Consider the following 22,108-nt stretch of genomic DNA (forward strand, 5'->3'; position numbering starts at 1 on the left):
AGTTCTAGCCAGGTCATTTTACCAAATCCTAGAATAATAGCTCCATGCAAAATTTCCACAGCCTCAAGCAATACATTCAGGGGATATAAATTTGCTGCAAGCAACTGGGTTGCTTGATATAATGACCTTCTTCTTATGGTCCCTGGTGGCCAACAATTTTTGTTGCTATTACCAAGCAAGGACAGATCTCTGCAGCTGTTACTCTTTGCCATTGACCATCAAATTTAATTGAGTTTCAAACCTATTCATCTTTCATAGCTCCCAATCTAAGGACTAGGAGAGTTATTTTTCTATAAAGGGAATAAAGGAGTCCTGAATGGTTTCTTCTGACGAGTTTAAATGTGAAGTACAGACATACAATCAACTTCCCAAAATGATGGTACAGGAAAGCTAGAGTTGTTAATATCTGACTACTTCCTCCTTGCAAATGAGGAATTTCCCAGGTTCTCTCTGCTTCAGTGAAGAGGAAAAATTCTCTTAATTTCTCACCCTGTATTCACACATCTCAAAGAGATATGTACACGAATGCTAGGGTTTTTTCTTTTGTTTTTGCACAGGAAATGACAATCCTGAATGAAAAAGTGTATCTGGTTATCTGAAATAGGATGGGTTGTTGTTGTTGTTGTTGTTGTTGTTGAATTCCCTACAGTTATTACATACAAAAACATGTGCACAGAAGAGTATCCTGAAACACTTTGGAAAGTCCAAATACCAGGGGAAAACTATGCAAAACTCCTGTTACTGGATTTCCCAAGAGTTAGGAACTCATCAGAAGAGAAGACATGAGTGGAGTGAGGCTCAGTGGGCAGAGAAGGGAGAGGCCGCAGGTTTTTAACTTTTTAAATTCTTTTAAAATTTTCTTTAAAAACATGACATCTTACCAAATTTTCACTTCAACCACATAAAAGTATGTAAACAAATTTAGGCTGTACAAATGATATTGTAATTTAAAGGTAATATTTTAATTTTGCTAGTTGTTTATGTCACAACTATTGCCATTACATTCAGTGATATATGGAAATTAAGATTATGAGTACCATTAGTACAAAACACATGATTAAGGATTCTGTATGGTGTGGTGGTGGGGAAGTCAATGGGGGTGTGTGACACCATGAGTTACCAACCCTAAGGACACAACTGCTATCACTTACTCAATCCAAAAAGTGCAGTTAGGCCACAAAAGAAGTTGTCTGTTCCTGTGCTATCTTCATCATCTGGTATTCAAAAGAAGGCCAACAGATGCAAACAAACAAAAGCCTATACATACCATTCACTTCTTATCTGCTTAATTCAATTAGCATTTCAGTGATTCATATACTTTTCCTGTTTCAGTTAGAACAAAGAGTATAGGAAACAACTGTGGTTAACCTAACAAGCACAAAATAACAGAAAGTATTTATTGTTGAGCTATTTTATATTCAGGACAAAGTCCTCTTTCTTCTATTGAGGCACTCTTTCTTCTATTGCAGCATTCTCCATGGGAAAATTCAGTCCACCATATATTACTACTACTACTACTATATTATTTATTTATAGCCCGCCCAATCACTAGGAATCTGGGTGGGTTACAACAGTAAAAATACATTAGAAATACAATAAAATACTAATTGAACCCTTCTCAACCCCCTCCCCAATATTAAAACTACAATTAAACAATCAAAGTTTAAAAACAATAAAATGCTGTACACCATTAGGTTAAAATTAAAAACAATTTGGCGGGCAGAGAGACATACATCATAAAATTGAGACCATATTCGTAAACATACTTCATCATCAGACTCGTTTTGCATAACAGGTGTCTCATATTAGCATGCAAACTGTTTGGTTTTACAACATATGCAACAGAATAAAAAGAGAATTGTCTTATTCATTCTTCATGTAGGTCCATTAGTGCACATAGTGCTTTACGGTGCATAAGTGAATTGGTTCACTCAAGGGGCTCACAATCTAAAACACTTCTTGACTTTTCATTACCTGAGAAAATTTACATTCTAATAGATATAGGTATTAAAAGAAGAAAAACACAGGGGAAAAAAAATAAAGAGACCATATAAATACAAAGGGAAAAGCCAATAAAATCTATTTACAACTAATCTGAAATTGTTTGAGTGAATGCTACAAACACACTATCCAGAATAGGTTTATCTATATATTTTTATATTACAGTGAGGTTATTGGTCAGTATTATTTCTGGCATGTGAAATAAGATTATACCAAACTACATCAAAGAGGTCCAGATGAGATTCTACACTGGACACATAGTCATAAACACTATGTCACCAAAGGCCCTTACAATAACATGAAATATATGTATTAAAAATTAGATGTGTACACACATAGCTATTATGTCATGGCTATGCTCCTTCTTCTAATCTAACCCTTAAAACCCACCTTAAAGTCCAAGCAGCCACCCCAAAGGATGGAGATCTGTAGTGCTGCTGAATGAGGTGCTGATGACCCTCAAGGTACATCAAGATCCTCCTGTCAGCGACAAGCAGAAGCAGAGACCCCTGTGAGGTTCTGTCACAACTCCTCTTTGCACCATGGCTTGTTGATGGCTATTGGCTGGTTTTTCAATGCTCCACCTGGCACCACAACAGAACTCCATCCCTTGTACAACTGTTTGGATTTTAAGATTTTGTGGGCATTTGTGGTGTCACAATCATAAATGAAAATGCCAAATAGTTATAATGTTTCAAGTTACAATGTAAGCCTAGCTTAAAACACCATAACTACTTAGCAGTCTCTCTCATGGGGGGGGGGGGGGGGTTCTTGGCAGAATTTGTTCAGAGGAGGTTTGCCCTTGCTTTCCTCTGAGGTTGAGAGAGTGTGACTTGTCCAAAGTTACACAGTAGATTTCCATGTCTGAGCATTCAAACCCTGGTCTCCCAGTGTCCTAGTCCCACTACACACAAACCACTACACCAAGCTGGTTCTCTCTGCACTACATTACTGTAAATGCATGATTAAAGCTGTATGATTATAACTGTAATACTGCACTGCATTATTATGGCACTAGCATATTTACCTCAAAGCAGGGAGGAAGTATGACAAATATTAATTGAATATTTATGTCTTCAGAACAAAGCATTTATTTGGCTTTGATTTTATGCACAGATGCAGATCTGTATTCCTGCACACTGATTTCATCCATTCTCGCTGTTAATTATCTCATGATTTCTTCAAGCAAGGGAAAGAGTAGACTTCATCTACTTGATAATTTTTCACAGGTTCAGGTTACTGCTACATAATAAATTTGTTATAATGAAAGGAAAATTAGATTGTAAATTTATCCTTCAAAGGAAAAATATCCACCATTACAATATTCCACTTGCAATGGCATTTAAAAAACAACTACAGTATGGTAAACCCTTTCCATTGTACTTGTCTGTCCTATTATACATATTGGTGCATTAAAAATAAAATTCTAGCACTGAGGAACATTGCACTCACTGTAACTCTAAACATAAAAATAAAAAATTATCAAAACAATGATAAACATGCCACCTGGCATTCAGTTACGTATTTTTGTCATCATAAACTGACTTACAATCATGTATTATTATTATTATTATTATTATTATTATTAACCTTTATTTATGAAGCGCTGTAAATTTACACAGCGCTGTACATGCAGTCTTTTTAGTTAGACGGATTCCTGCCCTCGGGCTTACAATCTAAAAAGTCATGACACAGAAGGAGAAGGGAGTGGTGGAGGGAAAGGGTAAGAGGTCCAGCAGTTCCTCTCTACCTCCGAGGCCTGGACCAAGGCAGATGGACTGGAGGGAGGGCTTGGCTTCATAATGAATGGTTAATCATTTTCCAGGGAAAATATATACTCTCAAGTAGGATAATGCATATACAGTACATAGCAATACAGGAAATGGTTTGATAAACAGGCACCAAAAGAACATCAAATAGTAAGCGACAATTATGCAATCCCTGGGAAGGCTTCTCTGAACAGGATGGTTTTCAACTCCGTTTTGAAGCTGGTTAAAGAAGTGATGGCTCTTGCTTGTGGGGGAAGAAGGTTCCAGGAGTGAGGGGCAGCAAGTGAAAAGGGGCGAATCCGGGATGGGGCAGAGGAAATCCTGGGCTGGGACAGCAGACCTTGACTACCAGAACGGAGGGTCCTGATGGGAAGGTGAGGAGAAAGAAGGTCTGATAAGTAAGGAGGGGTCGGTCCATGGAGGGCTTTAAATGTAAAGATGATCTGAAATGCCTGTATTCTTTGAAGGGGAGCAGAGATGTAGCTACATCATCTGGGCTATCGCAGAAATGCTACCAATAGCACAGCTGTTATATCATGGGTCTTATTATGAAATAATGGGTATTATTCTTGAACAAGTGGGTATGTGATTTCAACCTGAGAGAAACTTAAGAAATAAAGATTAAATGCAGTGTTTGGAAAAATAATAGAAGGCTGATGCTGAGAGGTGGATAATTAATCACTACAGGTTGCTCATTTCCATGTCGCTGAGGCAGTGAATATGCTCTGGGTCAAAGTCTGAACTTTAAAGCAGTGGATTCCTACCCCTCAAACAGTTTCAGCACCTTGGATAGTTACTTAGAGTCCAGTATTAAACCCAAAGTGCATTCACCACCCACTGAGGCAAGAGCCATCTGCTCCACTGGAATTAATCACCCAGTGAGTACTTCAGCCCAATGGAGTGCACACAGCTGGAAAGAATAAGTACCAATACTGCAAAGCTGTATTATGAGGAAAAATGATGAATACAAAGTCAAGTGTTGTGACCTATATAGTGACTACTTCCTCATGATTTTTTCATTGCAGGAGCACAGTTTGGCATTCTTAAGGGAATCCTTACATGGACTCATCTTGTGTTTTCAAAATCCATACTTTCTTTTCTTGATCAACTAAGTTAAAGCAGCATATGAAAAATAAGAGGTGATTGTGTATTTTGGCAGTCAATGGTCCCTCTTCCATCATGTTGTGCTCTGTTTCTGCATGTTGCCCATCAGCAATGCATGGATTTGAGCTGTGCTTCGCATGCCTGAAATTCGCTGTGCTGATGCCAGAATCCTGTTGGTCTGCTATGCCAGCATCACTACACTGGCAGTGTAGGCAGCAGCAGCAGGCGGGGGGGGGGGGGGGGGAGGGGGAGAAAGACTGTGGGTGCAGTGACTGAGGAAGAAGTCAGGCACTGGAGAAATATACTGCTTGGACCTGGCAAACTTTGTCTGCCTCTCTGAAGAATTCATACAGAAGGATGGCTATAATGGCTTTGAAGATCCCTCAAGGACAGATAGCCCTCTGAGGAAATGGGGAGCTGACTGGGGGATGCTGCTCTGCACAGTACATTGGCTTGGTCTTGACTCTGAATCACAGACTGAAGAAAGACAGAGCTATGACTTTCAATAGAGCTGGTGAGAAGGTCTACTCTTTGGATTGCTTTGGTGCCATTACTACCACTATTAAATTTCTCTGGGAGAACTGAACAGCCCATGTGAAACTCTTCTGGACCCTTCAAGAGCAGAACAGTGGGCTTACTCCCATCTTGGGTCTCTTCCTCTTCCATGCTTGATTCTTTTGAGAAGGTCTCCCATGATGGAAAAGCTCCTGAGACATCTCGACCTTTCTGGGATGAGTCCTTTGATTCTTGTAGGAAAGAACTGTTTTCCTGAGTTGCCATATTACTATAGATAGGTGACAGCTGGCTGTTGTCAACAGTTTCATGGAGCACTTTGTAGGAGCAAGAATCAGCAGAGTCACTGTTCTCTTGAGCAAGCGGGTCATAGGTGAAGTACACCTTGCAGGGCTCAATTTCAAATGAGTTAAGGTGTTGGAAGAAAAAATAGCCACCATTGGTAAAACAGCTGGATAAGGAATGACCACTTGTCTCTGGGGTATTCATATTTGTGCAATATTCCTTGAGAAGGAAGGGAGAAGTCCCTTGGCTGTCCTTTTGAATTACCTCAAGAACAGAAACCTCTGGGCGTTCAGTAGCAAGTTGGAAGGAAGCCATGGATGTTGGAGGGGACAACCACTTCTGTTGGTTTTGAGGGGTGGAACACAAAAGAAAGAGGTATTAATACTCCAAACAACTGCAGTGAAAATTTCACAACAACAACAACAACAGGGATACTTTGGGGAAACCACTTGAAAGAATACTAAGTGAATTGTACTCCTGGCTGTTATCATTTTATGCTATTATTTTTATCATGGCATCATAAAAGATTATAATTTCCAATTAAATGGTTTGTATTATATAAGGTTAACTGAGGATTTTGTTCAGTCTGAATATAGAAGTGAAATGACCTAATTCACATTTCCCAGACTAATGTGTGCTTCAGTTCAGTTATATTTTTAATTCCAGATTTCCAAATGTTGCAATCCAGTTTTCAACTTTTAAAATGTTTTTTAAAATGTTATTTTAAAATGTTAATTTAGGATAAAATGCATATAAATGCTCATACAGATTTTTCATCAAAATTGGCACCCCCTTAATGTAGAAATGGGATGGGATGGATTTGGATGCAAAATACAGGCCGGACATAATCCATCCTATCTGTAGAACATGGATCTACAAAGTATATCTCTCAATTGCCGAACTGCATCTTTCACCATTCCTCACCATTGGCTAGGCAGGCTAGGACCATAAGAATTGCAGTTTGGCAACATCTGAAGGACTACTCATTACCCACCCCTTCTGTAGAACACGTTAGGGACAAAATACAGATGAGCTGTGTTATTTGTAGTAGTCAATATATGCACATAAATTCTCCTAATAAATATTTTTTTTCTACATAGTTACTAAGGAGAAATGTGCCACAAAATCAGGTGAAGAATAGGATCTGAATAAGAACTGCTGTCACATCAATTTGGGAAGTGAAAATAAGATTCTGTGGTTGAAAAATGTAGACCAAACACATTCTCCAACTCACATAATATCCAAGCCTGCATACCTGGATATCTCCTCCATGGACTGCATTGAGAGATGGGAAGAATTCATCTGGGTTTGGTAACTGGACTCTCAGCACCTTCTTCAAGCTATAGCATATAGAGTAGGAAAGAGAACACATAGTGAATATAGCTAGTGAGAACATTAATAGTTAAGCGTAACAACCAATGGAAGGTATTATATGTTATATGTATGTTATATGAATGCTTTGTTGGTCTGGTGTAATTATATACCCAGAACCCTTTCCAAATTTTCCAATTTTTTGCTTTGTCCCATGACAAGTATAATTTGAGATCCTTTTGGTAACTTATACCAATGTAATGCTCTTCTGCGTTAGCTTTAAGCACTGATGGCGCAGTGGTTAAATACCTGTACTGCAGCCACTCACACACAAACCACAAGGTTATGAGTTCAATACCATCGAAGAGCTCAGGGTCGACTCAGCCTCGTATCCTTCTAAGGTCGCTAAAATGAGTACCCATCTTGTTGGGGGCAATTAGCATTGGCTTATACATTGTAAACCGCTTAGGGAGTGCTTAAGTGCACTGATAAATGGTATGGAAATATACTTGCTATTGCTATTTGAGGACCAGAGTCAAGGGAAAAGAAACTTGTTTCCATTACTAGAGAAAATAGCCAGCCAAGCAGCTGGAAGGGCAGCTTTGTCCTTTTTACTGAGGCAGCATCCACACTGCAGAAATGATCCAGTTTGACACAACTAACTGCCAATGTTACAGAATTCTGGGAATTGTAAGTTTGTGAGATATTTAGCTTTCTCTGTCAGAGAGCTCTGGTGCCACAATAAAGTACAAATCCAAGGATTCCATAGGATTGAGTCATGGCAGTTAAAGAGGTGTCAGATGGGATTTTTTTTGCAGAGCAGATGTAGCAAGGGATGACTTTCTGTGCTGTTCCCATGTCATTTCTGTGTTGCCCATGGACATGTTACACCTGAAGCTTTACTACATCGGCCCCCAAATGCCCAACACCAATTCAGTTATTCTGGCTCACAGGAACATGGCCACAATGTTTTGCACCCTTCCTAACTGACCACATTTCTTATTCCTAAATTGCTTCATGAGAAGAACCACATCATGACTTATTTTCATTGGCTTTAACTGAAATCTGGGAAGCATATAATGTTTCCTACCAAGCACCAAGTTCTAAGGGATGTTCAGGATTTCCTTTGATCTTTTAAAAAACGTTTTGAGCAAAAACAGTTAACAAGAGTGACTCCTGACATGTTCTTTCACTGGAAAACTTACAAATGAAAATTCTTTTTTAAATTAAATGTCATACATGGCAGTGGGGAAAGCAGGAGAAAAATGCAGCACAGCACTTGTCTGTCACAAACAGACAAAGGAGTCACAAACAATGAAAAGGCCAGCATTAGTAGAAACAAAATGTAAGGGCTTATCATTCTCACACCCCACCTGAAAAGAGAATACAAAAGGGAGACTTGGGGGACTGGAAGCCCTATAACGGTTCTGTGTTAAATCTGAAAAAAGACAAAGGAATAAGATTGGTAACAAGACTTAAAACTTCTCGAGCTGGGTATACACATGCAGCAAAATGAGCAGGTAGAAACATAAGGGAATAAAATGGATGGTACCACTACAGGTGGTAGATGCCATTTTTGAATGATCCTGTAATTAGTGGTTAGGGCAGGAGGAATACCTGTGGAAAGCTAGCCTTCAACAATGGGCAGCCAGGACCCTTGTGCTAAGAGAGGGGGCATGGTGTAATAATGATACCTCACAGCAGAGAAAGAGAATGTGGGGCCCTCTCAGTGTGTTGGATACAAGCTCCCAGAATCCCTTACCATTGGCCATGTTGGCAGAGGCTTCTGGGAGTTGCAGTCCAAAACCTTTGGAGGACCAAAGGCTGAGAAACATTGGCCCAAAAATTGCATGCTTAGGAGGATGGAAGTATGATTTTAGCTCTCTTTACCATTTTGACAGTGCAGATTTGCCCAACAAAGTAATGGTGATGACGAAGATGGTGACTAGACTTCCAACAAGAAGCACTGGAAGGAGAACACTTGGAGATGCTGTTTCAAGAATAACCAAAAAGGGAAAAGTAGAAATTAGCCATTCATAGAAAACAGATATTTCCCAATCCTATCTGCCCCCATGAAGTGAATGGGTTTAAGGATGCTGGACTCCATGCAAATTTTAAGACTTTGATCTCCTTGTTAATGATTAAGGGGGAGACCATTTATGTGGGAAGGGCTGAAACACTTTTTTACACGCCCCTCTTCCTATTACAGCTTTATAGATTTTCAATCCTTCTCTGATTTTCAGGAAGGAGCTCAGGGCAGGATACAAATTCTCCCAAAACCCTCCTTATCCTCACAAGAACCCTGTCAGCTAAGTGAGGCTGATAGTAACTGGTGCAAGGTCACCCAATAAGCTTTGTGGCCAAGCAAGGATTCAACCAAGGTGTCTTCTTCTTTGTCTGACACTAGAAAACATTAGTGGCTGCGGTGGGGGGTGGGGAAGCAGCTGAATTGTCTTCTGCATTCACAACATTCACAGGTGATGCAAGTCTCACCTTCACTTTGAAGTATGTTATGAACAGAAGTACCTGCCATAGCAGTCAGTACCTACTGGTCAAGCTGGTGAAGGCAACACATTTCATTCCATACCAACTGGTATCCAAAGTAAATCTGGCTACTGTCATCACATTCACTGAAGTCTCATCCATCTTGGACTAATGCAATACACCTTTTGTGGGGCTGTCCTTGAAGAACCTTTTAGAAACTCTTGCTGGTGTGAAATGCAGTGGGTAGAGTGATTCAATGTGTTCACTTCTCAAAATATATTGCACTAATTCTTCCCCATCATCCCTGGCTTCCAATTCATTTCTGGGCACAATTCAAAGTGCTTTTTAAAGCCATGCATAAGAAAGCCCTGAAAGACTGACTCCAGTCCATGTGCATGAACCTTCCTGACCACTTGCACTCATATTTGAAGCCATGTTCTGTATTCTGGCACCTCTGAAGGTGTGGAGGCTTCTTGACAGTTGCACCCAGACTGTATAGCCCCTTCCCAAAAGAGTTTAGATTAAATTCCTTCTCTCTTGAATTTTAAGAGGCTGTGAAACAATTTAAAATCATGTGGTGCCTTTTGTCTGTTGTAGCCTCTTGCTGCAATAATAAAACCTGTTTGTTTTATTCCTTTCTCATGTTGTTGTTTTCATGATTTAATTGACATATTGCATTTATTTTTCTTTTATTATTTTACTGTACTTTTATTTTTAATTTGAAAGCCATCTCAGAACCCTGGGGGGAGGCCAAAAGTGGGATAGAAATGTTTTAAAATAAAATAAGATACAATATAACTCTAGTGCCTTTGTGATACAGAGATTCCTTTTTAGCTATGATGGTTAATTGCCTATGGCGGGATACATACCGCCATTTAGTACGTATAGAATACGTACTAGGGTTAGGAAGGGGCGGTGCTTCCGCACCCCCCTAACCCTAGTACGTATTCTATACGTACAAGATGGCGGCGCCCCTTCCACATGGGCACCGCCATCTTTGCGTATCGGACGCTGAGCGTCCGTACGCGTCGCGCCGCTTGTGACGTAGCGAGCGCGCCCCTGGCGCCTCGCTACATCGCAAACGCGACGGTAAAAGAAGCTCCATTTTGGAGCTTCTTTTTCGGTCCGCGCGGGAGTCGGGCCGTCTGAAGGCTCCGGCTCCCCCGCGGACCTACTGGCAGCGGCGGTAGACCGCCGCAAAGCGGCGGTATGTACCCCGCCAATAAATCTCTTTCCTATTCACCACAAGTTTATCTATTATCTTTTTAAAGCCAGCATCCATTACTAGATCTTATGGAAGTGAGCTCCATAAGGTAATGATGCATTCTGTGAAGCAAAGAAAGTACTATCTTTTATCTTTTCTAAATTTACTGCCAATCAACAGCACTTGAGCAAGCTTGAGTTCTCACACAAAAGGCTCTCATGTTAGTCAGTTTTGTAAAGTGGATGTAAAGCCTACATTTTCCAGGAAGTTCATTCATACTACATATGCCTGTTCTCAAATCTCCTTTCAGCCACGTAGTCAGTGATCAGCTGTTAACTTAAATAGTGCATGAAAAGGAGAATAGTGATTGAAGCCGCATGTATGTTTAGGCTCAAAGTATCTTGTGTGAAAAGAATGATAGGACAGATTTTTTAAAATCAGCTACTTAGCTACATAACCACTGTTGTTAAATAGTTAAGCAATGTCACCTAGCCCAGTCTCCACAATCCCCACTTACTGAGCAGCAGTTGCTGTGATCAATGGGGGTCTGTTCCACTGTGGATCAAGAAGCAGCTGACATTTTCATCCCCACTAGTGAACAACCTCCAGTGGGACAGGGAAAAGCAGGGTCCCTGTCGCAATGTCCCTTCACACTGGAAATCACTTGTAGGAGGGACTGGTTGGGAATGTCAGCTGCTTTCCAATCAATGAGGGAATAAACCGCTGTTAATCACAGCTGCTGCTGCTTGGTAAGTGGATTGGGGGACTTTCCTGGTCTCTGTATATTTCCTAAAGCAGTGAATTTGTGGAGATCATGAATACAAACCAGTCACAAATGGATAACTTTAGGTTACACATTTTAACTGCCTCAGTGAATTCTGGCTGTGGTTTTAAAAACAACAACAAATGACTGGTTATGTAGGTCACTTGTTCTGGATTGTATGTTGCACATTTGCAGCGCCACCTTCTGGTTAATTTTTCCTAATAGTGAAAAGTTTATATATGTTTCTATATACAAAAGCAGATCCCTTTCTAAGGCACAGTGTGATATGTTACAGCTTTCCTCTGCCTCACCCGTTTGTTGTATAGGGGTAATCTGGGGTATTCGATTTTTCCAGTTGTGTTGGACTATTGCACTTGCTGGACGTAATGGGAGTTGTATCCCAACACACCTGGAGGGCACTAGATTGGAGAGAGTTTAAAGACTTATACAGAACCAACGTGGTGCAGTGGTTTGAGTGCTGGACTAGGACTGGGTTCAATTCCCACATTGGCCATGGAAATCTGCTGGGTGACCTTAAGTGAGTCACATAATCTCAGCCCCAGAAAACTCTGTGATAGGTTTGCCTTAGGGTCACCATAAATTGGTAATGACATGAAGGCACACAACAATAACAACAGTTTTATACAAATTACCTGTTTTTAACTCATGGCAAATAATTCAGATGACTTATTTGCCTCAAGTAGAAGATGCTTAAGAAGATGAAGAGAACAGGTCAAACAGATTTGTTTCCTTCTGCTCTTAATGCTGATTTATGTTGTAGCTTTGGAATATAGCTTTGAACACACAGTAGGCTATACAAGCTAATCTCTAGTTCACCTGTGTTCTCCTCCTCTCAATGGTGAGTCCTTTGAGCAGAGCTTGGAAAGGTTACTTTCCAAGTAACAGTTCATGAATTCCCCCAGCCATTATGACAAAGAAAATGTTCAAAACTTGTTCTGTGCTGCACGGATTGCATCAGCAGAGTCTCGTCCAGCAGAACTGTTCAGGGTGGTTAAGGAATTAACCCAACCCCCCGGCCACCCTGAACCCTTTATTAGAGCCATCGAGAGCCTGCTGTGACACCTTCAATGACTTCTTTGCTGATAAAATCTCTCAGATAAGGGCTGATCTTGATGATGGTCTTTTGACAGAACCTATAACAGAGGCATCCAGTGACTCTGGAAACAAGGTTATTCTGGATAGTTTTGAGCTTGTGAATACCAAGGACATGGACAAGCTCCTTGGTTGCGTGAAAAGGACAACATGCCTTCTCGACCCTTGTCCTTCTTGGTTGACCATTCAGGGAGGAGATGCCATGAAAAAAAATGCATCTCTTCGGGAGGGTATATTTCCATCAGCCTTAAAACAGGCAATAGTAAGACCTCTTCTGAAGAAACCCTCCCTTGATCCCCTGTTAATGTGTAATTTTAGACCGGTCTCCTTATTACCATTCTTGGGCAAGGTGACCGAGAGGGCAGTCGCCTTTCAACTCCAAGCAGTCTTGGATGAAACCGATTATCTGGACCCATTTCAAACTGGCTTCAGGACGGGCCACGGAGTTGAGACTGCCATGGTCGTCTTAGTCGATGATCTCCATCTGGGCATTGACAGGGGAAGTGTGACCTTGTTGGTGCTCTTGGACATCTCAGCGGCCTTCTATACCATTGATCATGGTATCCTTCTGGAACGCCTGGGAGAGTTGGGTATCGGGGGCACTGCGCTCCAGTGGTTCCGATCTTACCTCTCTGGAAGATTCCAGATGGTGAGGCTGGGGGACAGTTGCTCTCGTAAAAGAGAGCTGACATCTGGTGTCCCTCAGGGTGCCATTCTGTCCTCCATGCTGTTTAACATTTACATGAAGCCGCTGGGAGAGATCATCTGGAACTATGGAGCACGGTGTTATCAGTATGCTGATGACACCCAGATCTATCTCTCCATGTCTCCGACTGATACAGTGACTAAGGATGGCACCTCTCCTCTGCATGCCTGTCTGGGGTCAGTAATAGGCTGGACGAGGGAAAACAAACTCAAGCTGAATCCAGAGAAAACAGAGGTACTCGTGATATTTGCCATCCAGTCCTGGACAGGGTCACACTTCCCCTAAAGGACAAAGTTTGCAGTCTGGGAGTACTCCTGGATTCATCCTTACAGTTATCACCTCAAGTAGATGCGATGGCCAGGAGTGCTTGGTACCAGCTTTGGCTGATACGCCAACTGCGTCCCTGTCTGGACCGAAAGGACCTAGAAACAGTAGTACACACACTGGTAACCTCTCACTTGGATTTCTGTAATGCACTCTACATGGGGCTACCTTTGTACCAGGTTCGGAAGCTTCAATTGGTTCAAAACACTGCAGCCAGATTGGTCGCCAGAACCTCAAGGGTGGACCATATAAAACCCATATTAAAATCTCTTCACTGGCTGCCAATTCGCTTCCGGGCCCAATACAAAGTGTTGGTTATTACCTATAAAGCCCTACATGGCTTGGGCCCGAGTTACTCGAGGGAACACCTCTCCCTACATAATCCGCCCTGCACTCTCAGAACAACGGGGAAATTGTTGCTTGAACACCCCAAGGTGAGATTGGTAACGACTCACCAAAGAGCTTATACAATGACAGCTCCAACTCACTGGAATGCACTCCCGGAGGAGATTCAATCCAGTTGTACATTAGAAGCCTTCAAGAAGGCATTAAAAACAGTTAGCATACCCTCCTGATTCTTTGTAGAAAGTATTCCCCGACCAGATTGGACGACTACCCATAATTGATATCCCGACTATCCTAGTTATACTGTTTTTAAAATTGAATGTTTACAACTGTTTTTATAACTGTTTTTAATATTGTATTTTACATGTGTCATAGAGTTTTACCATATGTACACTGCTTTGATCTGGTGGAAGAGCGGTATATAAATAAAAGCTTTATTATTTATTATTATTAATATTATTCTTTGAGTATGATGAACTAATCTATCGATTTTCTTAGTTTTTAATGCTTTTCATCTTAAATTTGGTTCAGCCTGAAATTTGAGAATTTGTTTTTAAATCCAAATGAAAATCTGCACATGTATCCATATTCATTTCTCCTCATGTAAATGCATATCAAAATTCTCAGTGTCTTACTCACAAGAAAGTCCCAGAGTGTCCAGTGGGATTTGCTCCCTCAAACATTTACGTTCACAGCCTAACAGTATCAAAATACATTTAGAAGTGCATAGTTGGATAGAAAATTGAAATTGCACATACTGAACAAAATAATTTTAGATTTTAGTGGTTTGAACATTGGATTAGTACTCTAGAGACCAGGGTTCAAATCCTGGCTTGGCCATGGAAACCCAAGGGGAATCACAGGCAAGTTTTATAATCTCCTTGCCAAGAAAACCCTGTGATAAGTTCACATTAGGGTTGCCATAAATCAGAGGCATACATCAGTGAATTTGTATGTGAATTTTCATGCAGATTTTTAAAAGTATTGCAGATTAATTCAGATATGGGAGGGAACATTTTTACAGTATAGATAATTACATGCATAAGTAACAGGAAATAGATCTGTTTACTTATTCCTAGCACATCCTAGAATAGTACATCCTAGGGTGGAACTCTGATCATGTAACATTTTGTACACCTGTGTGTTTATCCCAGACTTTTCTTAACCATGCCTTGACCCCCTCCTCCACAATGCTCATCTATGTGGGCTGACCCTCAATCATTTTGCCTATATAAAGGTTTCAGAATTCTTATGTTTCCCATTCCCTACATACTGTGCAGTTTTTCTTCAATGTACCCTACCTTTAGGTTCAGTCCTCCATGTTGCTGGTGTGCTCCAGCGGCTCCAAATACTCTTGTAAATGACAACATTCTTTTGAACTTTTGCACGAACAGCTGCTTCATACACTGTGTCAGGAGAAAGATTCTCAATTTTTACCCATTTCTGATCCTGAATGATTGAGAGGATTCTGGCAGCCTGTCACATGGAATCATAAACAGGGAATTATTTTTGGATTGTGTGTAGTCACATGATACAAAACTGTTGTGCAACTGCTATCCGCTAGGGCTCCTAGACAAGCCATACTTAAGTCTTCTCTAACCAGGTGCCTACCAGATGAGTTGTCACTAGTGACTTCCAATTTGGATTTTTAATGTTTTTGAGAGGAATTTCCGTACCTGGGAGTGACCCATGGTCGGTCCCAGTGCTGAAAAACTGATCTTAGTTCACTAGAAATTATGCATCTCTGAACTGCAACAATTTATATATATGTTTTAATATATACATATATATACAATTTAATATATACATATATGTACAACTCTTGAGCTCCTGAGAGTTGGCCATCCAATCTTTGTGTAGACTCCTGAAGAAGGAGGGTCCACCATCCTCTGAGGTAGTCATTTCACTGCAGTGGCATCACTAGGATTGGTAATATCTAGCATAGTGACAGATGGTGTAATCCCCCTATTAACCTCCTCCCATTCTACACCATACAGAATCCTTAATATTTTTTGTACAGTGTGACCTCACCATTCATAGGATTGACATCTGTAGATTTCAATATCTGTTGATGGTAAGCCCCATTATCCCAAATGGTGGCACATGAACATGGGTGCTAGCATGCATGGTGTGCTGCTATTACCAACAACGAGACTTACTCACATTTTTTAATATCCATGGTGTGTGTGTGTGTGTCCAGAATGGATTTCCCACAGATACAAAGATCGAACTGTACTAATGCTACTAATAAAGCATAATTCCAATATATCATTGAATGTAATGGCTATAGTTATAAAAACTAGAAAATTAAAATTATATATTTAAATTACAATATGCACAACCTAAATGCATTTACAAGTACATAGTTTTTTGTGGTTTAAGTGATAATTTGATAAGATGTGAGATTTTTAAAGAAAATGTTTAAATAGTTTTAATTTTTTAAATACTTTTTTTCAAACCAAGGACCTCTCCTTTCTCCTCCCACTGAGCTTTGCCACATGCATGCCATCTCTTTGGTGTTTTAAATGGATGCAAGCAAACACCACAGCCCCTTTCTGCCAAATGGCAGATGTTTGGGAAGCAGTGGTGTCACCCCCAGAAAGAGTGTCTCCTGGTGTGGTCTGAACCCCCTGCCTTGTGATGCCCTGTTCCACTGTTGAACAGCTCTTGGAGGCAATAAATTCTTCCTAGGTGGAATCTCCTTTCTCCTGATCAAGAGGATGTGGGTAATTTTGGCATGATTCTGAGCTATGTCTTTTAATTTTAATTTTTTTGAAATTTTGGTGTGCCAAGAACAGTAAAATGGGATAAAAATAATAAAACACAACAGTTTTTACCTTTCAAAAGGGTGACATGTTGCCCACTTACCTCATCAGAATTGTTAATTTTATACTGGACTTCATATTCCAATTTTCCTTCTAAGTAATGAGAGAGATCACTGAGCTCCCAAGTTAAACTATAGGAATGCTTGCTGGCATTTTCCAGTCGGACTTTGGAAGGAGGATCAAGTTGAACTATATATGAGACATCAGGAAACGAGAAATATTAATAACTGACATTAACAAGAGTATATCCAATTGTAATTATCTTGGTCTGTGAAAATAATTCAGACCCATAGTTGTGAATATCTTTATCAGAACCAAGAAACATGTTACAAAATAATGTGTGTGCTTTTCAGTTCTTCAAAGTTTCTAATAATAAAGTGTCTGCTGAACTCTGGATCAACAAAAATCCTCTCCAGATGAGAAAAAAGCTTCTGAAAGTCCCAGGTTTTCTTCATGTACAATCCAATTTTATTTTGGAGATCCACATGACATTTTCTTCATCAAGCAGTATTTCCTGGAAACTCTCAGCATGATTTTCATTCCTGCTTCCCTGGTCAGTTTAAATTCACTCAGTATTTTCTGAAATGAAATGTATTTCTGCTTGGGTATCTATTTGCATAATCCTAGAACTAGCTAATTCAGCTGCCACCAGTAAACACGGCCATTGTTTCCAGGACACTGTTTCAACAGAGAGCAAATGAAGGAAGAAGAATGTTTGTATCAAAACAAATGGTTCTAATGTTTGGCTAGCATAATATTGGTAAAGCACCTTAACTATAATGCCTGAATAATCATAAAGAAAGGTCAGCAGAAATGGGTGAACATCAGTTTCTGAAATATTACATGAATTCTAGATGTGACACATCAGCAGTGAAGCAGAAGGATACAAGGGGCGGTGTGTGTGTGTGTGCCCAGGATATTTAAAAAGAGTTTGGATGCAAACGTAGGAATGTACAGGTAAAATCAAAACAAAAAGAACTAGAAACTCTCACTACTTCTAGAGACTTTTTCTGGATGAGCCCAATAACAGACTGGGCTGCCTTGCAGCAACAGAAAAACAAGACTCAGTGCTCAAAGTCCTTTTGTTATTGTGCTTCATCCTTTCTTTCCATAACTGGCTCATAGAAATAATGAAATAGAGTCAGAATGTACTGGTCAGAATACTCTGGGGCTGCCCAGAGTATCCTGGCCCCAGAGCTGCCCCTTCCCCATTACTAAGGCCCTCTGTCCAAACACTGCATGGCTGTTCTCATGTATGCCCCCGTCGACTGCTGCCATAGGTTGCTTTGCTCTAAGGTTAGAAAAAGGCGCCAAGCCTCAATCACATGGCTGGGTGACTCATTCTGACCTCAGAGTGAGTGACTGTTGGGTGTGGTAGATGCTCAGAGTAGCAAAGTGGGATGTGTTTCAAACAGCCATCCAGCTTTGGAAAGGAGGGCTAAGAAATTAAAAAAAATTAAATTTGTTGCTGCCTTTGTAAGAAACTAGTACAGCCCATCACTTCTTGCTGGAGGCACCATTGCAAAAGAAGTAGGGTTTTCTAATTATGTTCTGAGTAATAGATAAGATATCCTTTGGCAAGAGAGAGGAAACTCCAATGATATCATTTGCTGTCAGTGTGATGAGTCACCATGGCAGATAGCATGAAATGATAGCATGATGCGACAGCATGAAATGGTAAGATGAGCAATGTGATTGTGCTTGTCATTGTCCCCTGCTTATGGTGCTTCATTACGCTCAGCTGACCTAGAGAACCTAAGTAGCTTCCCTATAAACTTAGCCTGGGAGATTTTGAGAGCTGTAGCCCTAAAAAAATAACATGCTCCAAGCTCAGAGGCAATGCCTTCCTTCCTCCTTCCTTTTTTTGGGTGGGAGGGGTTGCTGTGAGTACTTTTCTATGTTGATCCTCTCCTCATTCTGCTCTTGTCTGCATTACATCATTTGAAGGCCATCCCAAAACATTTTTCTATCTAAGCTAAGAACACAATGGCAAGATATCTAAGAACATGATATGAGCCTGCCTGAATTTTAAGATTTTTGGTAGAAGGGTTTCTCTAGGTCCCATCACCATTACAGGTATGCTTGACAGGAAAATAAGAGAGAACTGTCTCAGTGGCCAGTGGCAATCACTAGGAGGGTGCAGCATGAACTGAGTGACATTCCAGAAATGGGATGATAGCCGATCAGGCCCTTTCCTCAATGATATCATGTTGTTCTCATGAGGCAGGCTGTGCGCAGTGCCCCATGATGTCACATCCTTTTCTTCATGAGGAAAATGGGGCAACACCAGGGGCAGGAACACCACTGTCAGTGGCTACTCCAAGATTGTGGATTTCCTTCCCACAAAGGTTGGCTTGGCTCCCTCTCTGCTTTCTTTCTGCCAGTAGGCAAAGATGTTTTTGTTAAGGCAGATCTGTGGCTTTTAATTCATGTGACAGAAAGGTCCTTTAAGGCAGTGATGCTGTCTTTTGATCTTTTAAAAATTGTTTTTAATGTGTATTTTAAGCTGTTTGTGTTTTTAACACAAGCCTGTGCTTGTTTCATTGTGAGCTGCTTTGGTCGTATGCCAGCAGAATGGTGTGTGTGTGTGTGTGTGTGTGTGTGTGTGTGTGTGTGTACAAACACACAAAAGGCACATCTGCCATTCCATGTAGTAAAGCCATCTGGATCAGCAGTTGAATCTTCTCTGTACTAGCAATCACACAGTGCCCTCTACTGCCTTTGAAAGCAACAGGCTAGCTTAAGGGGTGCAAAAAAGGTTGCTGCCATCTCCCTACATTTGCCACTCGAGGCAAAATCTTAATTCTAATGGTAAAGCCAACTCTGTACACACTGATCAGCATGGGCTAGTGAGTGTACTGTGCTGTATTGTAGTAAAGTGTTGGACTAGCTGATCCTTTGATCACTTCAGCTTCCTGGCAAATTTCTTATTACCTCTCATGATATGACACAAAAAGTAGAAACAATATCTGCACCATAAGACTTGATGTGCCAAGTAATAACATAATCTTGAGGCAGAGATATGAAATTCTGAAATAAAAGGCATCAAGAAGCATAATTTATGGCATGCCTGTGTTCATCTTTAAACAGTGGACAGAAGCTTTTTTATATTTAGAGATGGCACACACATACATGTGCATGCACACAGACATACACAAGCATACGTATATATGCAGCAATTTATCTGATGGCCCATAGGGTAAATTTCATACTAGAGAAAAATTAATTATTCTGCTCCAAGACTGTGTGTGAGTGTGTGCAGTTTAAATTCTGGACATTTTAATTTCTGTATATGGATCTTAGCTAGCTGATGAGTCATTGTTTTCCCATTTTCAGTTTGGCAGATTTATGTCTTTATTGTGTTTTATTGTAGTGTGTTAGTTATTTTAAATTATTTTCTCTTTCTACTCCATCCTGGAACTTTCTTTTGTGGGTGAAGGCTGGCTGATCTAGAAAATTTTAAACAGATATAAAACAAATAATTCAAACATGAGTTGCTTGATTTTTTTATAGCTCCTTTTACCACTCAATGGGGGTCGGCATCCCTTTTTCTCTCCCCACTTCTCTTCTCTCTCTTCCTTTCTTTTCTTTCCATTGGCAGCTGTTCTGCTGGGGAAGGGGTGATGCTTTCTCAAGCGCGTGGGCTGTCAATGATGCAAATGCATTCAAAACCCATTAAAGGCATGGAGAGTTTTATCCTGAGTTTATTCAGGTCTATTGGTATTGTTATTCACACAGCCAATCATGAAAATCTTTTGTAAAAACATGGGGAAAAGCCTGATATTGATTATCCCAGGGTAAGTGGGCTTTTTGGCAACTCCCGACTTAAGTGAGTGTATTCGGGATGTGCATGAACAACTCACATTTAATCTGAGATTTAACCCAGATTCATCCTGGATTAATTTCACAGTGTGAATAACTCATTGATGTCCCAACGCATTTCCACAAACCTCCAGAGTCTTCCCTGAGTCCAATCCAACAAGCCATCCAACAGTTTAAAAATAAACTGTTTTTCAGCCCAAATCTCTCTCTCTTTCTCTCTCTCTCTCTCTCTCTCTCTCACACACACACACACACACACAAAGGGGACAAAATTGCTGTGATGAACACTATGTGTGGCCCTCAGACCTCAGGTGTGGCCTCTGCACCAGGTATGAACCATGTATGTATGAACCTCAACCCTAGCATGAACCATAGTTTCTATGACTGAGCACTATTTGGATATTTGCACAAATGCCAGCAAATAGAAGCTCAATTGTAGAGACTAGGGTTCTATGATCTGATAAATTAGCACAGAGCATGAACAGACCTTGGAAAAGTTACATTTTGGGCTATTTCCCAGCTAGCACTGCTTCTATCAATGCTGGATGGGTGATTCTGAGAGTGGTAGTTCAAAAAATAGTGTTTCCAAGTACTCTTCATAGAATTATGAACGGAAATCGAGAAATCTTTTACTCACTGTTATAAAAGGGGTACATTGTCAGATTCTCAACACTCTCCCACTTCTTCCCACTATGGCAGGACACATCCAAGGTAATATAGTCTACAATGGTCAAGCTGTAATCCTGAAGAGACGCATAATGTTATTCATTATGATCATGTATTCTGTGCATTTTGGTTGTCCAAATAACGGTATCAAATAATGGTTAAATAATGGTATTCCATTCCAGCATTCTCTGAAGATGCCAGCCAGAGCCACAGGAATAAACTCTTCTAGAACACAGCCTCATAGCCCCAACGCCCCCCTCAAAAAAACAAAACAAAACAAAAAAACAAAACAAAACAAACAACAGTATCACTGTTTTCCAGATTTTTGATATTATTGTACTTTGCTGTTTGGCCAACCCTCTGAATATATATTCTCACTAGTGCTGTTGGAAAGAATAATAAGAAAGGATAGCATCTGATAGCTATAGCACAAATAGCTATAGCACAAATCAGTGGCATCCCTAGTGTTGGTGTCACCCAGTGTGGTAACTCATGGTGTCACCCCTTCATCGATCTCCTCCTTCCATTTCGCACCATATAGAATTCTTAGTAAAAAAAAATTTGCACTAATGTTACTTGTAAATCATAATTCCCACATACCATTAAATGTAATGCTAATAGTTGTGACATATACAACTAGCAAAATGAAAAAATATACCTTCAAATCACAATATCATATGCATAGCCTAACTGTATTTACATATACATAATGAAGATTTGTCTAAAATGTAATGTTTTTAAAGAAAAAATTAAAAATAATAATTTCTAACAAAAAAATGTAAAATCTTGACATTTTAATTTTTACAAATTCTGAGGCCCCTCCTTTCTTCTCCCACTGAGGTTGACCTCACTCCCACCATCTCCTAAAACATG

At 40.3% G+C, this 22,108-nt stretch overlaps 1 protein-coding gene across 1 annotated transcript in view; it reads right to left on the reverse strand.

Annotated features, from left to right (window-relative positions):
* Positions 1-5,181: 5,181 nt before the first annotated feature.
* Positions 5,182-22,108, reverse strand: part of IL2RB (interleukin 2 receptor subunit beta) — a 31,535-nt gene continuing 14,608 nt past the window's right edge. Inside the window, exons 5-10 of the mRNA XM_089526613.1 lie at positions 21,207-21,312; positions 16,791-16,936; positions 15,224-15,398; positions 8,874-8,973; positions 6,928-7,012; positions 5,182-6,011 (exon numbers count right to left, since the gene is read on the reverse strand). Of these exons, the coding sequence (XP_089382739.1) occupies positions 5,220-6,011; positions 6,928-7,012; positions 8,874-8,973; positions 15,224-15,398; positions 16,791-16,936; positions 21,207-21,312 (1,404 nt within the window). The 3' untranslated portion in view covers positions 5,182-5,219. The remainder of the gene's footprint in view (positions 6,012-6,927; positions 7,013-8,873; positions 8,974-15,223; positions 15,399-16,790; positions 16,937-21,206; positions 21,313-22,108) is intronic.

The sequence above is a fragment of the Sceloporus occidentalis genome, unplaced genomic scaffold (genome assembly GCF_023333645.1).
Source record: "Sceloporus occidentalis isolate IW3139 unplaced genomic scaffold, rSceOcc1.0.p SCAF_5, whole genome shotgun sequence".
In the NCBI taxonomy this organism is placed as follows: Eukaryota; Metazoa; Chordata; class Lepidosauria; order Squamata; family Phrynosomatidae; genus Sceloporus; species Sceloporus occidentalis.